The 17,268-nt window shown below is 37.0% G+C and overlaps 2 protein-coding genes across 2 annotated transcripts in view; both read left to right on the forward strand.

Moving 5' to 3' along the window:
- The window catches only part of LOC142334743 (condensin complex subunit 1-like), a 50,686-nt gene that overhangs the window by 11,122 nt on the left and 22,296 nt on the right, over positions 1–17,268 (forward strand). Inside the window, exons 6-13 of the mRNA XM_075383007.1 lie at positions 940–1,130; positions 3,747–3,877; positions 8,646–8,769; positions 9,684–9,831; positions 10,321–10,710; positions 15,642–15,738; positions 15,847–16,072; positions 16,559–16,809. Of these exons, the coding sequence (XP_075239122.1) occupies positions 940–1,130; positions 3,747–3,877; positions 8,646–8,769; positions 9,684–9,831; positions 10,321–10,710; positions 15,642–15,738; positions 15,847–16,072; positions 16,559–16,809 (1,558 nt within the window). The remainder of the gene's footprint in view (positions 1–939; positions 1,131–3,746; positions 3,878–8,645; positions 8,770–9,683; positions 9,832–10,320; positions 10,711–15,641; positions 15,739–15,846; positions 16,073–16,558; positions 16,810–17,268) is intronic.
- The window catches only part of LOC142334744 (uncharacterized), a 447,170-nt gene continuing 443,708 nt past the window's right edge, over positions 13,807–17,268 (forward strand). The window contains exon 1 of the mRNA XM_075383008.1: positions 13,807–13,816. The gene's annotated coding sequence lies outside the window, so the exon portion shown is untranslated. The remainder of the gene's footprint in view (positions 13,817–17,268) is intronic.

Below are 17,268 nucleotides of genomic sequence, written 5' to 3' on the forward strand. Positions count from 1 at the left end.
AACCAGCGCTGAATTTATCAGGGAAGGAACCAAATATGGTCTTGGATATGATTTCTAAGAAGGGTCATTACGGGAAGTTGCCCAATTAATTAGATATCATTTTCGAGTAATACCTCCACAAAATTCAACACTCGAAATCACCGTGTGCTAAAGTGGATTTTTTCTACAAATCATTTTAGGTAAATTTGATAGTACCGCCATTACTGGCTATTTACCAGTGCAATAATTAGGGTAGCAGTCTATGTCCCTTGTTCGTTTCAGTGGAAATGTGCCCCTGTGTTGAAATACTCTGCTTTGAGGGTTTGAAACTGTCTTTTACTTTCTTTATTAAGCGAGCTTCGCAAATTATTTAAATTGCATCTGGCATTCCAAAATACTAAATCAATATTCATTTGGATATATATATATATATATATATATATATATATATATATATATATATTGAAGATCCCAAATTAGGTATTGACTCAAAGAATAATTATGTATTGCATACTTTTAGCCAAGTAATAATAAAAAATCGCGGTAAAAAACGGTAAATTTTAGCGATAAATATGTCGGGAAATCAAATTTTTACGACCGAAATTTATAAATTTATTTGACTTTTTGTGTAAAGTTAAATGTTGTAAGTGTTTGAAACAACTTTGTTTTACACAATTTTTGGTAATATAGTTGTCAGGTTTTTTTCGGTCTTCCTTTGTAATTCGTCATCTGCCTTTAATTAAATTTATGATGTTTTATGAGGTTTCTCGGATCTATTCGGTCCCCCCCCCCCTCCCAGCTTAGTGAGCATAAATCTTTTATGACCCCCAGGCGCACGTGCTACTTTTTTACATAGTAACGTGCTATATAACAACATATAATTTGTAACTGGGGGTTATAAAAACACTGGGGGGGGGGGGGGGGGGGGGGAGCTCCGGTTTCTCAAACATTGCGTTTTAGAAGAAAGCTGGAGATGTACCCAGCTCTGTTGGTTCGTCTGAGAGTGTGGATAGTGACGTATGGAACGGAGAGAGGCAGCGAGCCCTGAGTGAGTTTGCGGACCTGTTCGGCTGTCGCAATCTGTCCAAATTGTGGTCCAATTTTGACTCAGCAGAGTCTAGTGATATTGCCATTGAGGAATCCTTCATTAGGTAAGCTTTGAAAGGATGGCTATGAATGGTTTTCCTAAGCTTTGTTTTGAGATTCTCGGAGAGAGCTTCGGAAAAGCAATGAAATTTTGAAAAGATATTCTCAGAAAATGGTTTGACTGACTTTCAGTTGAGCTAATTTTTTTGAAAATTAATTTTTCTCATACAAAGGTTGTAGTAATTATATTTGTCCAGTTGGTATTTTTTTCTCTCAATGTAATGATTTTAACACCGACTTTTTGTCTAATTTTTTATTCGCTCGACCATTAGACTTCTCGTTCTCAAAATGGGATGAACAGCTTAAGCTTGGAGGGAGGGCTTTGAGTCGCTGAGCAGAACTCTTAGAGCTTTGCGGGAGAAAATTACCAAATCTGCTGGTAATGCATAATATAATGGTGTTAGGGGTGGTTTGCAGTTTTTTTTAGTAATCACCCCCCCCCCAAAATTTTCCCCAATTTCACCCCCATCCCCCCTCCTCCTCCTCACTCACTCACTCAGCTCAACACCCCTCCCCCTGATAACCGTTTTCACTGTGTTCACTCGCTGTTAAGCTTCAGCAAGCCTCAGTCAATGCAGAGCTAGTGGCAAAACGACACACGCCCATTCATTTGAGGGTGATTCGCCCAACGTTAGTATGTTATGTTTAATAGATGCGATATCGAGCTATTTTATTGGCCTCCTCTTGGTAAGATATTTATTACGACCATATAACGTCTTGTTCACTTTAAATCAGCTTTCGTTCATTCCTAATTATTTTTTTGCGTTGCGTGTGTGATGGCATTTTTCACTCTTATTGGAGAGATTTTTTCGTTCAGGCAAGTGAATAATTTTTTTCACTAATACTTTCCCCACTCTCTAAATTACTTTTCTCCCTCTCAAATAAATACTTAAAATACTTTAATTTGAGCACTTTCAAATTAGGATACCTCAATATAATTAAAAGTTATTTGGAAGCAGCGTCTAAAAACAAAACTTAAGTTAAGAAACAAGTTGAGACATCTAGTTTGGTTTTATTTTCGGTCGTACTTTGTTAATTAGTTTTTTTCGGTCGTACTTTTGCTGCTATCTGCCAGCTATGTTGTTTATTAGTAGCTGAGGAGCGATAGCGAGGATATCATGTTAGTGCAGCTGGTCTTTTTCGCGATTTTTTGAACCACCAATTTTTGTCTGATAGTTTTCATCCGACCACCAAATTTTTGTCTTGAGAAACGTTGTAAATTAGTTAAGACCAAGGGCATTAAGTTGCCGAGCACTTCTCTCTAAGTCTTACAGATCTCTAAGTAATCGATTTAACGAAACGGTTACGGAGACATAAATTCGTAGTCAAGGGTGGTTGCTTGACCCACTCAACGAGCCAACACTCCCTAAGTAGTCTCCCCTCTCCACGAATACGAACATACAAAACTGAGAGGGCGTAATGTCACTGTATAAAGGGAAATTGTAAGTGGTTTAAGTTCGTCCTCACCTTTTAGACCCCTCGCCCAGTAAAGATAAGCTCCCTGATCGACAGCTAACAAATACAAAAAAGCCGAATTTAAAAAAACGTAAATCGTTTGAGAGCAATCGTCTGATGTTAGTAGGTTATGTTTATAAAACTTTTAGATGCGAAATTGGAGTGATTTTCCTTGTAGCTCTTTATTATTATATAATAGAAGATTTAACAAATTTTGGTGTATGGCAATTGCAGGTTTATTTGTCTTCATGTATGACGTTTTAACCTCTGTTTTTAGTGGTTTTGAAGACGGCTTACAATGAGCTTCGTTGGGTATTTTTGGAATTTTATTGCATAGCTGCGATAGCTGAGCGTAGCTATTAGTAACCTGCTCTTGGTTTTCGCCGCCGATTTTTTTAGAATCTGTGATGCCCCGCTAACATGAAATCAGCTTTCTGATTCATTCCTGATATGAACTGAGTGCCCACTTCTTTCTTGACGCTTATTGGATCGAGTATTTTGTTCACTGGATTTTGTGGCCTTTTGTTATTTTTTTTTACTTGAAATGTTTTAGGGAAGGATTCCCAAATTATTTGCAATGGATTTCAAGGATATAATGATATTCATGGGACTAATTTTATAGAGTACGAACCATTGGTTCGTTTAAGGCGTCGTAGGGTTATATGGTTTGTAAGTTAACATTCAATTTTTTTCTTAGCGTATGATCTATTTAAGTAAAACTAATTGCTTCCAAAAATCTACTTTTAAACAACTGAATTAATTGACAGACGTTGGTGATTTATTCGATATTATATGAGAGTCAAAATAAATTACAGCGCAAAGTTAGTTTTAGAGGCATATGTTCTATCATCTATCAATAGCTCTATAGGTTTTTCTGGTTTTACTAAAGGTTTTTTTCGGTATTTTTTTGCAGATTTTATTTGATACGTGGGCTGTGTTGAATAGAAGGCCGAAACCTTTGAAAAATTAATCAATTTCGCTTTTAATTTTTCAAAACAGAATAGCGATTCAAACAACACGTATTTTCGTTGCTGAAAAGATCATTATTACGCAGTGAAAGGCCATTAGTCGTAGAAAAAATCGAATTTATGATGGCTTCACTGGTAGATTCACCCTTTAGTTTATTTATATTGACTGAACTATTTACCAATGATTTAAATTTTTAGTGCGGTACTGAAAGTGGTGATGAAGTGCCTCGAAAGTCCAGACGGTGTCAGAAGTCAGACGCAGAACAACAAAAATGTGATTGGTGAACTGGTCTCGAAAATAATTACCGGCTCACCTCAGCACCTCAACGGTAAGTGTGGTAATATTTTATTTTTTAATGGCCGCACAGCGATAGCTGAGGCTATTATTGGCCTTCTCTTTGTTTTTAAAGTTCAAAGAATTGAATTGTATTGGTGTGCTGTCTTAAGATCTGTTCCCCCTTTTTAATTGCTCTCGAACGACGTTTCAGCAATTATATTAGTCCTGTCGGTCTTTTTAGTGCGATTTTTCACTTGACAGATTTATCATCTGACCCATTTGACTTTTCGTCCTCAGAAACGGGATAACAGGTTGCGCCCAGTGGGCATTAAGTGCTCATTAGACTCCAAGTATGCGATTCACAAATTGTTTTTGGAGACATACTTAGTGTGAAGGGCGGTTCTTAGAGGTTGAAGAACCCCCGCCCCTACTGTTGCACCCCCTTCAGCCCACCCGTGCACCCACGGTTTTAAAGCGAAGTGAGTTAATGGTGTTTCTGTTTTCGAGCGCCTATTTTTTTCACGTTGCGGGGATTTGACTTGTTTTTTTTTGTTTTCATTTTCTGCACAAATACTTTTGAAAGGTAATACGTATGCTCTATTAATTAATATTTTTCATTGTCTGAAACTCTCGAAAGGTAACTAATAGTTTTCGAAGACTTTGAGGCTATTTCTTTATGAAACAAACGTCATTTTTTGGATGTTGACTGTTTTAGTCGTTTTTTGTTTTTATAATTTGTCACGTCAATGATAGGTCTGAGTAGCTCTATTGAAGCATGTTTAAATTAAAGAATTGATTTGAGTTTAAAGAAATGGTTTTAATGACATTGGCACTAACAGTTTTCGGAACCTTTTGGCAATGTTATTGAATTTATATATCTTTTGTAGATCGTTTTGTGGTGTGTGACGAAGTCTCAGTATGAACAGCTCTGCGTGGCTCTCTTGTGAGTCACATTTTGCTCAATTTAAAGGCTTTTTGACATCAAACTGTTTTCACTGCACTGTGACGTAGTCTGTATGAACAGCTCTACATGGCCCTCTTATGAGTCCTATTTTGATCAATACAAAGGCTTTTTAATATCAAACTGTTTTCATTACTTTGTTACGTAGTCTCAGTATGAACAGCTCTACGTGGCTCTCTTGAGTCACATTTTGATCAATTTAAAGGCTTTTTAATATCACTGTTTTCATTCACTACTTTGTGACGTAGTCTCAATATGAACAGTTCTACGTGGCTCTCTTATGTTTACCCCTTTTAGATCAATTTCAGGGCTTTGTCATCACTTGCTTTTGAAAATTTTCTTTTTCGGCTTTTGCACTTTTTTGTAGTTTATTGTTTTGTTACTTAATGCCACTAATGATACATCTCATTGGCTTTTTAACAGGCTTGTTGGAGTTTTTCTAGTTTTTGAAATTCAATGCTGAAGCTTTTAAACGACTTTGACACGACGTGCTCCAGAAATTATTTGAGATTTTTTATGGAATACGACCGTTTTTTAATTGTTTTTCGGTGTCCTGTTGGTTAGCGTCAGACTTAAATGGGTCTTATTTGCTTTCCTTCTAGGCGTAAGTGAATCGTTTTAACTTTTGATGGTTTTCGCTTATGATTTACTTGACTCCGACACCATTTATTTTCCACTATTTTGAGCTTTTGATTTTGGCCTGCTTTTGTTGCTGCTTTTGTTTAGCGGTGCCCCAAGTGTTTTCATTAAAGATGAAATATTCTTTCTATTGATGGAGAGTGCAATAGATTCTGAAGAATTCAAGGTTTTGTTGCGTGTCTCTTTAACTTACTTTTAATGGCTTTCATAGGGATCTTTTTTAAAAAAAATTGTTGGTTGTTTCGCCCTTTTATTTTGTCTGCATTGGTTTTCTCCAAAGTTGACATTTTTTGTTCATACTCCCATTGTGAAAAGTTATTTGGGGTGGATGTTGGGAAAAATATCTTCGGTAGCACTAACTCTGAAAGAAATTAAATGGTTAATTTTATTTTTGTTGTTTTGTTTACTTTCGTGGACCTCTTGGTATTTGTTTTGTTTGTAAACGGAGGGTGTTGTTTTTAGGAGGCTGTTTTTTTCTGTGCTGTTGTTTTTTGAATTGTAATTCAGTACTAGTACTGCTATGTTTTTTGTTTCGTCGTGAAGTTTTTTACGACGATATGACGTCATAATCACTTCAAATCTGCTTTTTGTTCATTCGGTCATGCAATTTCAACTGAATTGCGTGTGTGACGTCATTTTTCACTCCTAGTGAAGAGAGTTCTTGTTCATTCGTGTCATCAAGTTTTGGTCAAATGTGACTCACCTCACTCTCAAAAATGACTTCCTCACTCTTAAATTCACATTTCTTTAATTCAAAGAGATAGTCAAGTGAATGTGTGTCACTCTAAATGAAATTTATTTGAGAGCAGCTAATAGAGGCAGCAATAACTTATACAAATCCTTAATCAAAATTTATTATCTCACTATTTAGTAAAAGGAAATTTTTTGTCTGTTACTATCTTTTTGAGACTTCAGATCTACAAAGCCATTGCGGCTATTTTCTGGCAATCTGACAGCTTTGTTTCCTTATTCCTAATATCTTATCATTTTTGATGTTAAGAAAGCGTACAATCAGGTCCCTTGAAGCGCTTGATGTTCGTTCACATAAATTTCGTTCGGTTTATTGAAAATTAGCTGGATAAAGAATTGCTTGTTAAATTACCAATCAAAGTTTATTTAGTTAGTTTTTGCGCCAGAATTTGTGAGGTGAAAACTGCTTGAAGATATTTTTCACCCCACAAATCAAATCGGATTTGTTCATTCAATTCGGATTTGTTCATGTTTTATTGAGCCTGAGTAAATTCAATTTTGTTTTATGAATTGAGCAGAAAAAGCATCAAATTAAATTATGATAGTTTGGTACCTTCGATTTTTTGGTAGGAATGCTTAGGTCTCCTTGGACCCGTTAACTGTCTTCTCTAAGTGTCTTTTCATCGGTGACGGGACAATAAGTCGAAAGGACAATAGATCGACAACCATTAGAAAATTATTCTCTATTCTCATTGGCTGAAATTAAGTGTTATTTGCAAGCTGACGTGAAATTGCCGCATTTGGCCATGACTCCTGAGCCATGGCCATTCCTTAGCGGCCTTGGTGACTTGATATGAATCTATCACAACAGAAGAAATTATTTAAAATAATTTGTTCAATAATTTGTTTTGAAAATAATTTGTTCAATAATTTGCTTTGAAAGCCGAATTTTGAAAATGAGGTTAAGTAAGCCGGAAACTTTTGGGACACCCGTATTTTAAATTGCCCTTGACGGGTCAGTGGGCGCGCGTCGCTGCGTCGCCGCGATATCTGGCCTGCGGTTTCCGGATTGTATTGATGAGAGGCATGGCCGTGGACAGCGGTCCGCTGATGCCCGTACCCACTAGATGTTTAAAAATTGATTTATTTTTGTTTGTTTGGTGCATTGGAATACATTATGCACTATAATACTATGCGCAGTGATGATTGTAACGATTAACAACGTATTATTTCTGCTAGATTACATTACTATTACATATTTTTCGGCGTGCTTTTATGTCTTACTTTTACTCCGGCTTACTTTGCGCTCACCTGATTGGCCATTTTCTTTTCGATCTATTGTCCCAATTTTTGCTTTCGATCAACTGTCCTTTGATCTATTGACCTCTTCTTGCCTAAGTTAATCACTCTGACTTGTCGGCTGTTGAATTGAGGGCTCTCTTCTGGTATTGCACCTCCACGCCCATTTGCACGCTCCTCCCCACGTCCATTTGCACCCCCACTTAAACGCATTTAATAGCATATTGTTTGCATTTCATACACTTGCATTCACAATTATATACAAACAGCATTTACTTTTTAGTTTTGAAATTAAGACGTATACGGTAATTGTACTTTACTTATAATATAAGCAGACAAAGAATAATACGTGTTTTAAATGTTTTTGCGCTTTTCTTTCATAGGAATAGGTTTATGGCACTAATTTTTTTGACAACTGGAAACAAAAATTCAGCTATTCGTCTACCGATACCGGCAATTTATTATGACTAAAATAAGGGATCTCAAGGACCAAAAAGAGCTTATTTGGGGGGTGCAAATAGACTGGCTATATAAGATGGGGGGATAACTGAAAAGAGCCAAATTGAGTTGGAGGGTTCTGCTTCCTTTTACTGCCTTTTATTTAACCCTCATTTTTAAAGTAACATCCTCTCTCTTACATCATTTAACCCCGCGAAAGCTTTGCCCTAAAACGGTTTCCCCAAATCCTACGCATTTCTAATTTTGAATATAATTGTACCAAATAAGTTAAAAAATATAAATGGGGTGAAATAATGAAGTGCTAAACTAATAGGGTTAAATGATAGGGCGTGAAACTGCTGGTGGTGAAAAGAGGCAGGAAATAAATCAGATATTAATTTGATGTTTGGCTCTGTGTGTGAACGTTTTGAACTATGGTACCTGCGCGTAATTTATGAAAAATTGAAGCGGTGGCCGCCGTATTGGGCGTTAAGCCGCCAACCAGAAAATGAAAAAAATCAGCCGACAATTTAAGCAAAATGAGCGATAAATTTTATTCTGAAGCTGTGATAGGCCAATTTAAAAGACTATTACGTAAGCGGACATATATACCGCAGTTTTTTTTAATCAACTAACGTAACGAAGGTCAATTCGTGGTCGCAACCTCCGATTATGATTTTTTTTTGACCAATTATGATAAAACTGTCGGCAAAATTTCTCATTTTTCCTTGTCGGCTAAAACGCCCTGTCGACCAATTTTCCTAGCACCAATTGAAGCTTTAGTGATATTTAGTTGTGGCCTCAAAGATTGTGAATGTGCTGAAGAGCAGTGAGAAGTCAGTGTCAATGGTCGCTGAGGTCACTATCACTCTCGTTCAGAGCTACTGCCACTCTCAGCTATTCGTCGAGATTCTGCGGTTAGTCCTACCGGCTTCATAGATGAGTTTACCACGACTCTTTAGGTTGTATTAAATAAGTTAATAGATTCGCGGGTCAAAGAAATTGTCAGAACTTTGCCTGGGAAGCGCCAAACTAATAGGGTTAAATGATGGGGCGTGAATCTGCTAGTGGTGAAAATAGGCAGGAAATAAATCAGTTATTATTATTTTGAATCAGTTATTATTATAAGTTTAATGAAAAGATCTTCGCCGCTCTGTAAAATTATTAGGGAATTATTGGTGACATTGGGACTTGATGAGGCGCAAAAGTTTCCAAGAATGGCGATAAAGCAAAATTATTGACGTGGGAACAAGATTGTATAAATATAAGGACATTATTTCCACAATACAGCATGAAAAATATACCCAATGTCATTTAACCCAACCTGCCATTTTAGACAATGCCATCTTACCCAATTTACCTATTGCTGAATTCACCAGAGCGACTATTTAGCCGACTAATATAAATGGCCCGTGGGACTTGATATGAAACTATCACAACCGAACATGGGATTAGCCAATTATATAATTAAATGGCCCGATGGACTTGATATGAAACTATCACAACCGAACCTGGGATTATATTGGCCACATAAATATTTTAAATCATCCTTGTAATAGCAACTGCTAAATTGTAATCGGATAATTGAACGAAAGATCAGAGAGCATTGGGTAAGTTGGTATTGGGTAAAATGGCATTGGGTAAAATGGCAGGTTGGGTAAAATGGCGTAGGGTAAAATGGAATTGGGTAAATTGTCATGCAACCCTGTGTCGTTTCTTTTCATTAATACGAAACAATACATATATCTATACTAGCTGTTTACTTGATCATTTCAAACTCGCAAGGTTCCGGTGGTGCTGTTTTGTTGAGGCTAGATGTGTGTGTTTTCAGTGATATTGGATCCTCAGATGCGGGAGAATTTGCACAAGACTCTGAGTCGACCAGAAACTTGGCCACTTACCTCTCCCTTCTTGCACCTCGCCTGCCTCACCTCTTCTTCAAGTGGTTCTGCTTCCTTATGCCACACTTCCAGGAAGAAGTAGGTGGTCTATTTTTATCCCCCTCATGATACCGGGAATTGTTTCCTGGATCCTGCATTCTCTTCTTTCTTGATTTTGTAACCGAGAGTTTCTTGATTTTGTTACCAAGAGCACCCGTACAAGAACGCAGGTTATTACCAAAATTGACACGTAAAGTGTACCTCACTTATTTATCTATCACGTATTTAGTGAATGATATCGTTCGTCAACAGAGATTTATACCATTTGTTAACTGTTTCGGTTTGCAACGATGTTGTTCTGCGATGTTACTGCCAATGACTAATACCACTCAGTGCCTTTTACTCTTTGATTCAGCTTATCGAGTCGGCTTAGGTGTCCATTTCTTATAGCTTATGTTTAAAGTTTCAAAGCATTGACCTGCAGATTGCAGGTTGAAATATTGACACTCAATTGTTATGTTGATTTTTTTTTTCGAATTTAATTTTACTGCCACCCTTATGTTTGTAATAATGAAATAGTGTGTTTAGTCATACAGCTTCCGCATGGCGCTCTGCTCAATCAGCGGAGAAGTGTTGCTGTATGCATTCAGAAAGAAGACTCAAGACCCTACTGTGCCAGCGAATGCTGGAGCAAATGACCCAGAGGAAACCAACTGCCTGACGGAACAACAGCGAAAATCGAGAGACGAACTGTTGGACGAGCTGCAGTACCACGTACACGATGTCCATGCCAATGTACGTGCTCGTGCTGTAGCAACATTGAATGTGTTAATTCGCGAGATGGTGATTCCAGTGAGCACTGCGGTAGACATGCTTCAGTTTGTGGCGCCCTCGTTAGATGATATGTCATCCACTGTGAGAAAGAACGTGATACAATTCGTCACCTACTTCGTCATGTTCTACCCTTACGCATTCAGAGTAAGTTCCAACTCTATCTAACTATCTTCTTTAATAGCCGCGAAGCGATAGCGGCTATTATTGGGGATATCGTGTTTTTTTAAATTCAAAGAATTTGAATTGTATTGGGGCGCTGTCTTTTTTACGACTCGAAGAGGAGTGTTGGAGAAGTCCTTTTTTAATCAATTTTATTGGAGTGATTTTTGAAGCGGGAATAAAACGCGTGAAAAAATTTGGAGTGATTTTGGTGCTGAACAAAAGTGAAGAGCGGAGCGAAAAAAAGTGTTTTTTTTTGTTCACGTGCGGCTTTTAAAAGCAGTTTTTGCAACTTTTGGTGGTTATGAGGTTTGATTATGATATTGTATTAGTTTTAGGCTTGTTTTGATAGGAATTGAAGGTTTCAAGTAGTTAATTTGAGTTAATTGCTAATTTGGAGGTTTTTGATCAGTTTTGTTGATTTTTAGACGAAATTTAATGATTTTTTTCCTGTTCTTTTGTTTTAATGCTTTAAGTGTGATTTGAATAGAAGCTTGTTACCTAAGGAATATTCAGATACCAATTGACTAAAGTTTTACTGGTATAAATCATTTTTTTCCTAGGAAAATTGACAGAAAAATTGAGAAATTTTAAACCATTTTTCTTTTTTTTGCAGTTTTTCTTTTTTTAAAATCTTAGACAAGTTTCTTAGCCTATTATGACTTGCCCATTGTTTTGCGAGTTTTTCACTGCTCTAATTACAAAGGAACTTTACTCGGCTTTATGTTTCCTTGTACTAAAAAACTCAAGTTTTGTAGTTTTTTTTGTTCAATTTGTTTTTGAATCCCGTTTCTATTCTTCCTTAAATTTTTTATGGCATTTTCGGCGGTTCAAGGTTAACAATAGTTGTTCTAGTTGTTTAGTCATAAGTATGGGCAATTTTGTCCTTCGAGTCGTTTCCGGAATTCTTCCGGCTGTTTTTTTATAAGATCTGTTCACACGTTTTCATGACATTTGAAGTCAAATTGGAGTAGTGATTTTGGTCACGCCGAAACAGGAAATGGAGCGAAAAAGCGAGTGGTTTTTCGGCGTGAATATTTTCGTTCTAATTTTAAACTAGAGTGAGAAAAAAGTGTTTGAAAAAAAAATCGCTTTCTCGCTAGTGGTTTTTTGTTCACATGCGGCAATTTCACTTTGGTTTTTAGTGTTTTTTCAGTTTTTTGGATTGAATTATTTTCTAAATGGTTTTCCAATCCATTCATAGTTCATTCTCGGCCTAGTTTTTTTTACAATCAAATTTACATTTCTAGCTAGTGGTTTTTTCTCGCTAGCGGCATTTTGACATTGTTTTTTTGGTCTGATTTTTTTAGAAATGGTTTTTCCCAATTCACTCATATTCCGTTCCATATCTAGTTTTTTGTTTAGTCAATGAAAATTCTTTGAATTTTAGGTCAAGACTTGTCGTGCTATGTTTTTTCAATTCGTCGTCTCCTTCGATGATTCTTGCGACCTGACTTCTTGGAATTGACTTTTGCGCTGCAGTTAAATTTGTGTGCCTGACGTCATTTTTTCTGCTTTTAGGTCAATTGCGTGACTCAGCTAACTTAAAAAGTGACTTCTGAACTCGCTTTATGAACTCTAAATTTTATGAGTATTTACTAGTTAAAGGTCAGTAGAGAGCATCTAATTAGTGCCAAACGTATATGCCCTAATTCTTGAGTATTAGAGTCTTGAGTTTTTGATTTCAAATATTGTTTTTGAAAAAGCTCCATTAGGGATTTTTCCTTATAGAGCGTATATCATAAAATGACAGTCCGAATCTAACCAAAAAGTCTAGTTGTCTATTAAAGGACTGGTGGTCAATCTGTCTTATTTGATTAGTTATTTCAATTCATGGAAGGCCACAAGCGTCTATCGCGGCTCTTTTCCGGCAATCTGCAGGCTATGTTTCTTGTATTCTTTGCGAAAATGAGTGAAATAATGGCAAATACCGCATAGATAACAATATAAGCAAAGAGCGTATGACCAGAAAACTGAACGAATTTTGGTGCGATTTCACACCTTATACCAACCCAATTATTAAAAAGACTCACAATGGCCAGTTTATGTGCTCTTAGAGCCTTTCAGCTCACTAGTCCCCCAGTATGCGATTCACAGAGACTGTTTTAGAGTTTTATACTACTTTTGGTGTGAAGGGCGGTATTTAGAGGTTGACCCCCCCCCCCCCCCCCGTCAGTGCCCCTCTCACTTCACCCCCCGTCCAATCCCCACCCTTGCGCATCGTTTAGTCCGTAGGTGGCCATGCAGCCAAAAAACCCTCACACCGTTGCCCCCCCCCTCTGTTGCCCACACACCCACCACTGTTGCCCCCCACTGCGCTCACCTCACGCCTCTTCACATTCAAGCTAAAGCCAACCTCACTAAACCGTAGCTAGCGCCTGACGAAACCAACCGCTCGCCGGTCATTTGAGAGCAATTCGTCTGACGTTAGTCGGTTATGTTTTAATAAGATTGCCCCATTTTTGTTACAAGCTGTTATGATAGACGGACTAGTTGGCGATGAAATAATGAAACCGAACTAACAACTGTTTTTTTGATCATTCGTTTTTGGCCCGTCGATATGTTTATCTAGCGAAAATATGAGTGGTATTATTAGAAAGTCTGCTGTAGAATAATTGAATTGATTTCGATTTGCCTCTTTTTCGAGTTTTTGGGGTTCAAATTTTTTCAAACATTGGCTGATTTTCACTATGTTCTTTTCTGTATTTCTTCTTCAATTCTTGTTCAATTTTCCTAAACATTGTAAAATTGCATATCATAATGCTTATGTTTTTCTTTTACATTCAAAATAAGAGGAATGTAAGATTATTTAGCCCTAAGTTGTTGCCACTAATTTTCCAAAAATTTTCGAGGAAAATTGGTCTTAACCTAAAGTGATGGCAAATTTTGTTTCTACTTTATACTGGTTCTCTGCAATTGCAGTTTTGCTGATAGAGATAAATTTTAATTGCTCCCGAACAAATTTTGGAGCAGTCATTGTAAACGTGTTTCATAGTGTTCCAATCAAAATTTTTTTCTGACCTTTTTTGCGCTTTTATTCTAGAGCATTATTTGACTTCTTGTTGATTTTTCCTCTTTTCTCTTATTAAATGCTCTCGAATGAGGATTAATTATTGTAAACCTGTGTGTCTTTTCAATGCAAATTTATCGCTTGACCGTTATGCGCTTTTCTAGAATAATCTTTGACTTCTCAAGTGACTTTCACGCTTTTCTTGATTTTTGAGTGATTTCAATTGTTCGCACTGCAAAATAATGTCTGTTGTCAAACAAAACCGACTTTTAGAGAGTCGATAAGAAGGCCCTGATAGCCGAGTGGTTAATACCTTCATCGAGGTGACGGAATCAGACTCAGAATATCGGGGTTCGAATCCTACCTTTTGGTGATGTTTGCGCACCCATAAATAAGAATTATCTAGGCTACTGCTCTTGAATTAAATTGCGCCTCTTGTCATTCGAGAGCAATTTTCCGACGTTGGGTTTATGTTTATTCAATTTGCAACAATATTTAGCATTTTTCGCCCAATGATCAATATAGTTGTTCTCCTAATTTACAATCCAAACAATTTAGTCTGTATTTGAGGTCTGGTTTCTTTACTACTCAAGAGGAGGTAAGTCTATTTTTTCTATTTGTCTAGCTGTTGTAAAACAGAATGTAAAAGTCAATGCCGCACGTTAAAGAAATTTATTTTTCTTGTTCCTGAACGATGCTGAAGAACACAGAAGCGAGACCATCGATTTTGTTGATGCCGAATCGTTTAAAGATATATAATCTGGTTCGATCTCTTTTTGTAGGTGCGAAGCTGTAAGCTGAGCAGAGCTATATTGCGTTGCTCTTGGTTTTTTGTTTCGTCGTCTGACGCTCTTTTTCGTTTTTCATTTGTTCACACAGCAAAGCTGAAAAAGTCAAATTTTCTGAATGACTTCTTCCTCTAACTAACGGCATTTGCGCGCGTGATGTCATTTGTCACTCTCTCTAGCAAAAATTTTGCGTGATTGGATTCTGATCACAAGTGACTTACCTCACTCAATAAAATGACTTTTGCACTTTAAAACTTAAGTTTAATTTGAATTTGTTTGAGGTCAAAGGAACTCATATGTGCAGTAAAGGTCCCTAATAAGAGGCTTCTGCGGAATGAATTTTAACAAGCTTTATTAATTTATCGCTGGATGGTTTTTACCTATCTTTTTGAGCGGCGTCGATTTTTTTTTCAATTTAGATCTGTCTCTGTTTCCATCTCTATTATACGGAAGAAAGGTCTATTCTTTCTCAGCTATTCCGGCAATCTGCCGGCTATGCTTTCCTCTAAAGGGGGTTTTGATGCGCATTTTAACCAGTGTGGACCTTTGGAAACAAAATTGATCTTTTATTAAAATACTTTTTGAAGCAATTTTGAGCTACATTTGCCGTATTAGATGTTTGATAAACGGATTTTTTTCTTTTTCTGCTTTTCAACAGTCTGCGAAAAGTTTTCCGTCCGAGACAGTAGAATTTTGTTTTGTTCTGGCATGTTTGCAAAACTACCCATTCATATTATAGCTATTTTTCTTATGCTATTTTTGTCAACAATAACTGATTATACTGACTCAGCTTTCTGTCTGTTTTGAGTTTTTGTGACTTTTGTGTTCTGCGATTGCAGAACAGTTTTTCTCGTTTCAATGTTAAGCAGAAGCTAATTAATGGATCCTCTAATTAAGGGGAGACCCTTGAATTTTTTCTCGGCCTGTCTTTTACTGAAACAAATGAGTGAATTTTGTATATTTTATTGTTTTTGCCTTTGTTTTACTCGTTTTTTTGGTGTTTTGGGTCACGTGAGTAGTTCGTGGTGAAACAATCATATTATTTTAGGTGATAAATTAGATGAAAAATATAATGAACTCCGTTTGCTAACTGATATCAAAATGGAGTTTTATTTTAGTTCACGCGGATGCAGTTCGAGGCACTGTTGGGTGGTGAAAAAAGAGCTCTGGGCCAGATACTTGAAGCAGCCAGTCAAGATGTTCAGCAATCTAAAAGTGAGCTGATTTGTTTTTTCTTAGCTCTCACATTAGAAAATTATCAATTGAATATTAAAATACCAAAAACTAATTGTTAAATACTGATAGCTTTCAATTTTTGTGTAGTAATGACTCGAGAAGACGCGGAGAAGAAATGGGACGAGATATCGGGTAATATTGTGAAAGTTTTGGTCAAGTATGTGAACAAGAAGCCAGATAAAGTGAAAAGGGAACCTGGTGAAAATGGAAACAGGGAAGAAGAGACGACCAACAGCAACATGGACACCACCTGTACGGAGGAAACGGAAAACGCGGAAGCGGAGGAATTAGAAAAGGTGGACAAACTCACCATGTAAGTATTCCATTTCTGTAAAGTTGGTTTTGGCTATTTTTGAAAGAAATAAGTTTCAGAAGTGTGTCAAGCACTTTATATTATATATCAAATTTAAATAAATAGGAAGAAACAGATTTTAAATTTGACGGAGCTCAATTCTAAGCGTGATATTGGGCAGTGCATCGTGTAATAAACTCCACTGGTAAGTTTTTTACGATCTGTGATTTAAGGTTTATCTGGTAGTTTATAGATGATAGGTTGCTTCCAAATGACAGCAGTGGATAGAAAATATAATCATTTGCTCGAGATATCATCAAAAGTATAGGCAAATAATCGTTGCTATCCGTTACCGTTTTCACTGTATGAAAGACAAAATGCCTATCAAGTGAAACTGCTCACTGCAGATTCTTGCAACTGTGAAGTTATCTGTTGAAACTTGCAATAAAAGCTTCATATTTGAGACGCTTATGTGTGTTCACTTAAAATCGAGATTGTATGTTGTAGAATGCTGGGGACAGTACGTAACAATTTGGAAACGGGTGCTTTCTTGGAAGCTATTGAGGGTATAGAGAAGACTAAGGAGGAATTCCCATCTTGTCCTCTGTTTGTGGCAGCTGCAAATTACCCTCTCTTGGGCAACAAAGAGAACTCCTACCTGGACGAATCTACAAGCCATAACAATACCACTCTAAGAGCAGCTGTCAAAGAAGCCAAACTGAACGTTCTTCACGATCTGCTCAAAGCAGTCTATATTGGTATGTCTTCACTTCAACTCTATCAGTATCAGAGCTTCTGACCTGGACCACTTGTTTTTTAAAGCTGTGAGCTGAGCGTAGCTATATTGCGGTGATCTTGGTTTAGTTTTTATAGCTGCGAAGCTGTAAGCTGAGCGTAGCTATATTGCGGTGCTCTTGGTTTTTTTTTGTTTCGTCGTCTGACGCTTTATTTTCGTTTTACATTTGTTCTAGAACATTCTGTCTCGTCACTGCTTAAATGGCTTTTTCGCGCTTGATTTCACGCTTTCTGCGTGACCTAAATTGCGGTCATTCAGAAACAGAATCTGTTCCTAAAACAAAGTTGATTGTAAGAAAACAGATTGTATGGTCGGACAGCCGAGTGGTTAAGGCGACTGGCTGTTAATACGGAGATCGCCGGTTTGAGACGCGACAGGGAAACTTTTTTTTGCACCCAAAAACAACGTCCTTTGAAATAAA

This window comes from Convolutriloba macropyga, chromosome 2 (genome assembly GCF_964194025.1).
Source record: "Convolutriloba macropyga chromosome 2, txConMacr16.3, whole genome shotgun sequence".
NCBI lineage: Eukaryota > Metazoa > Xenacoelomorpha > Acoela > Convolutidae > Convolutriloba > Convolutriloba macropyga.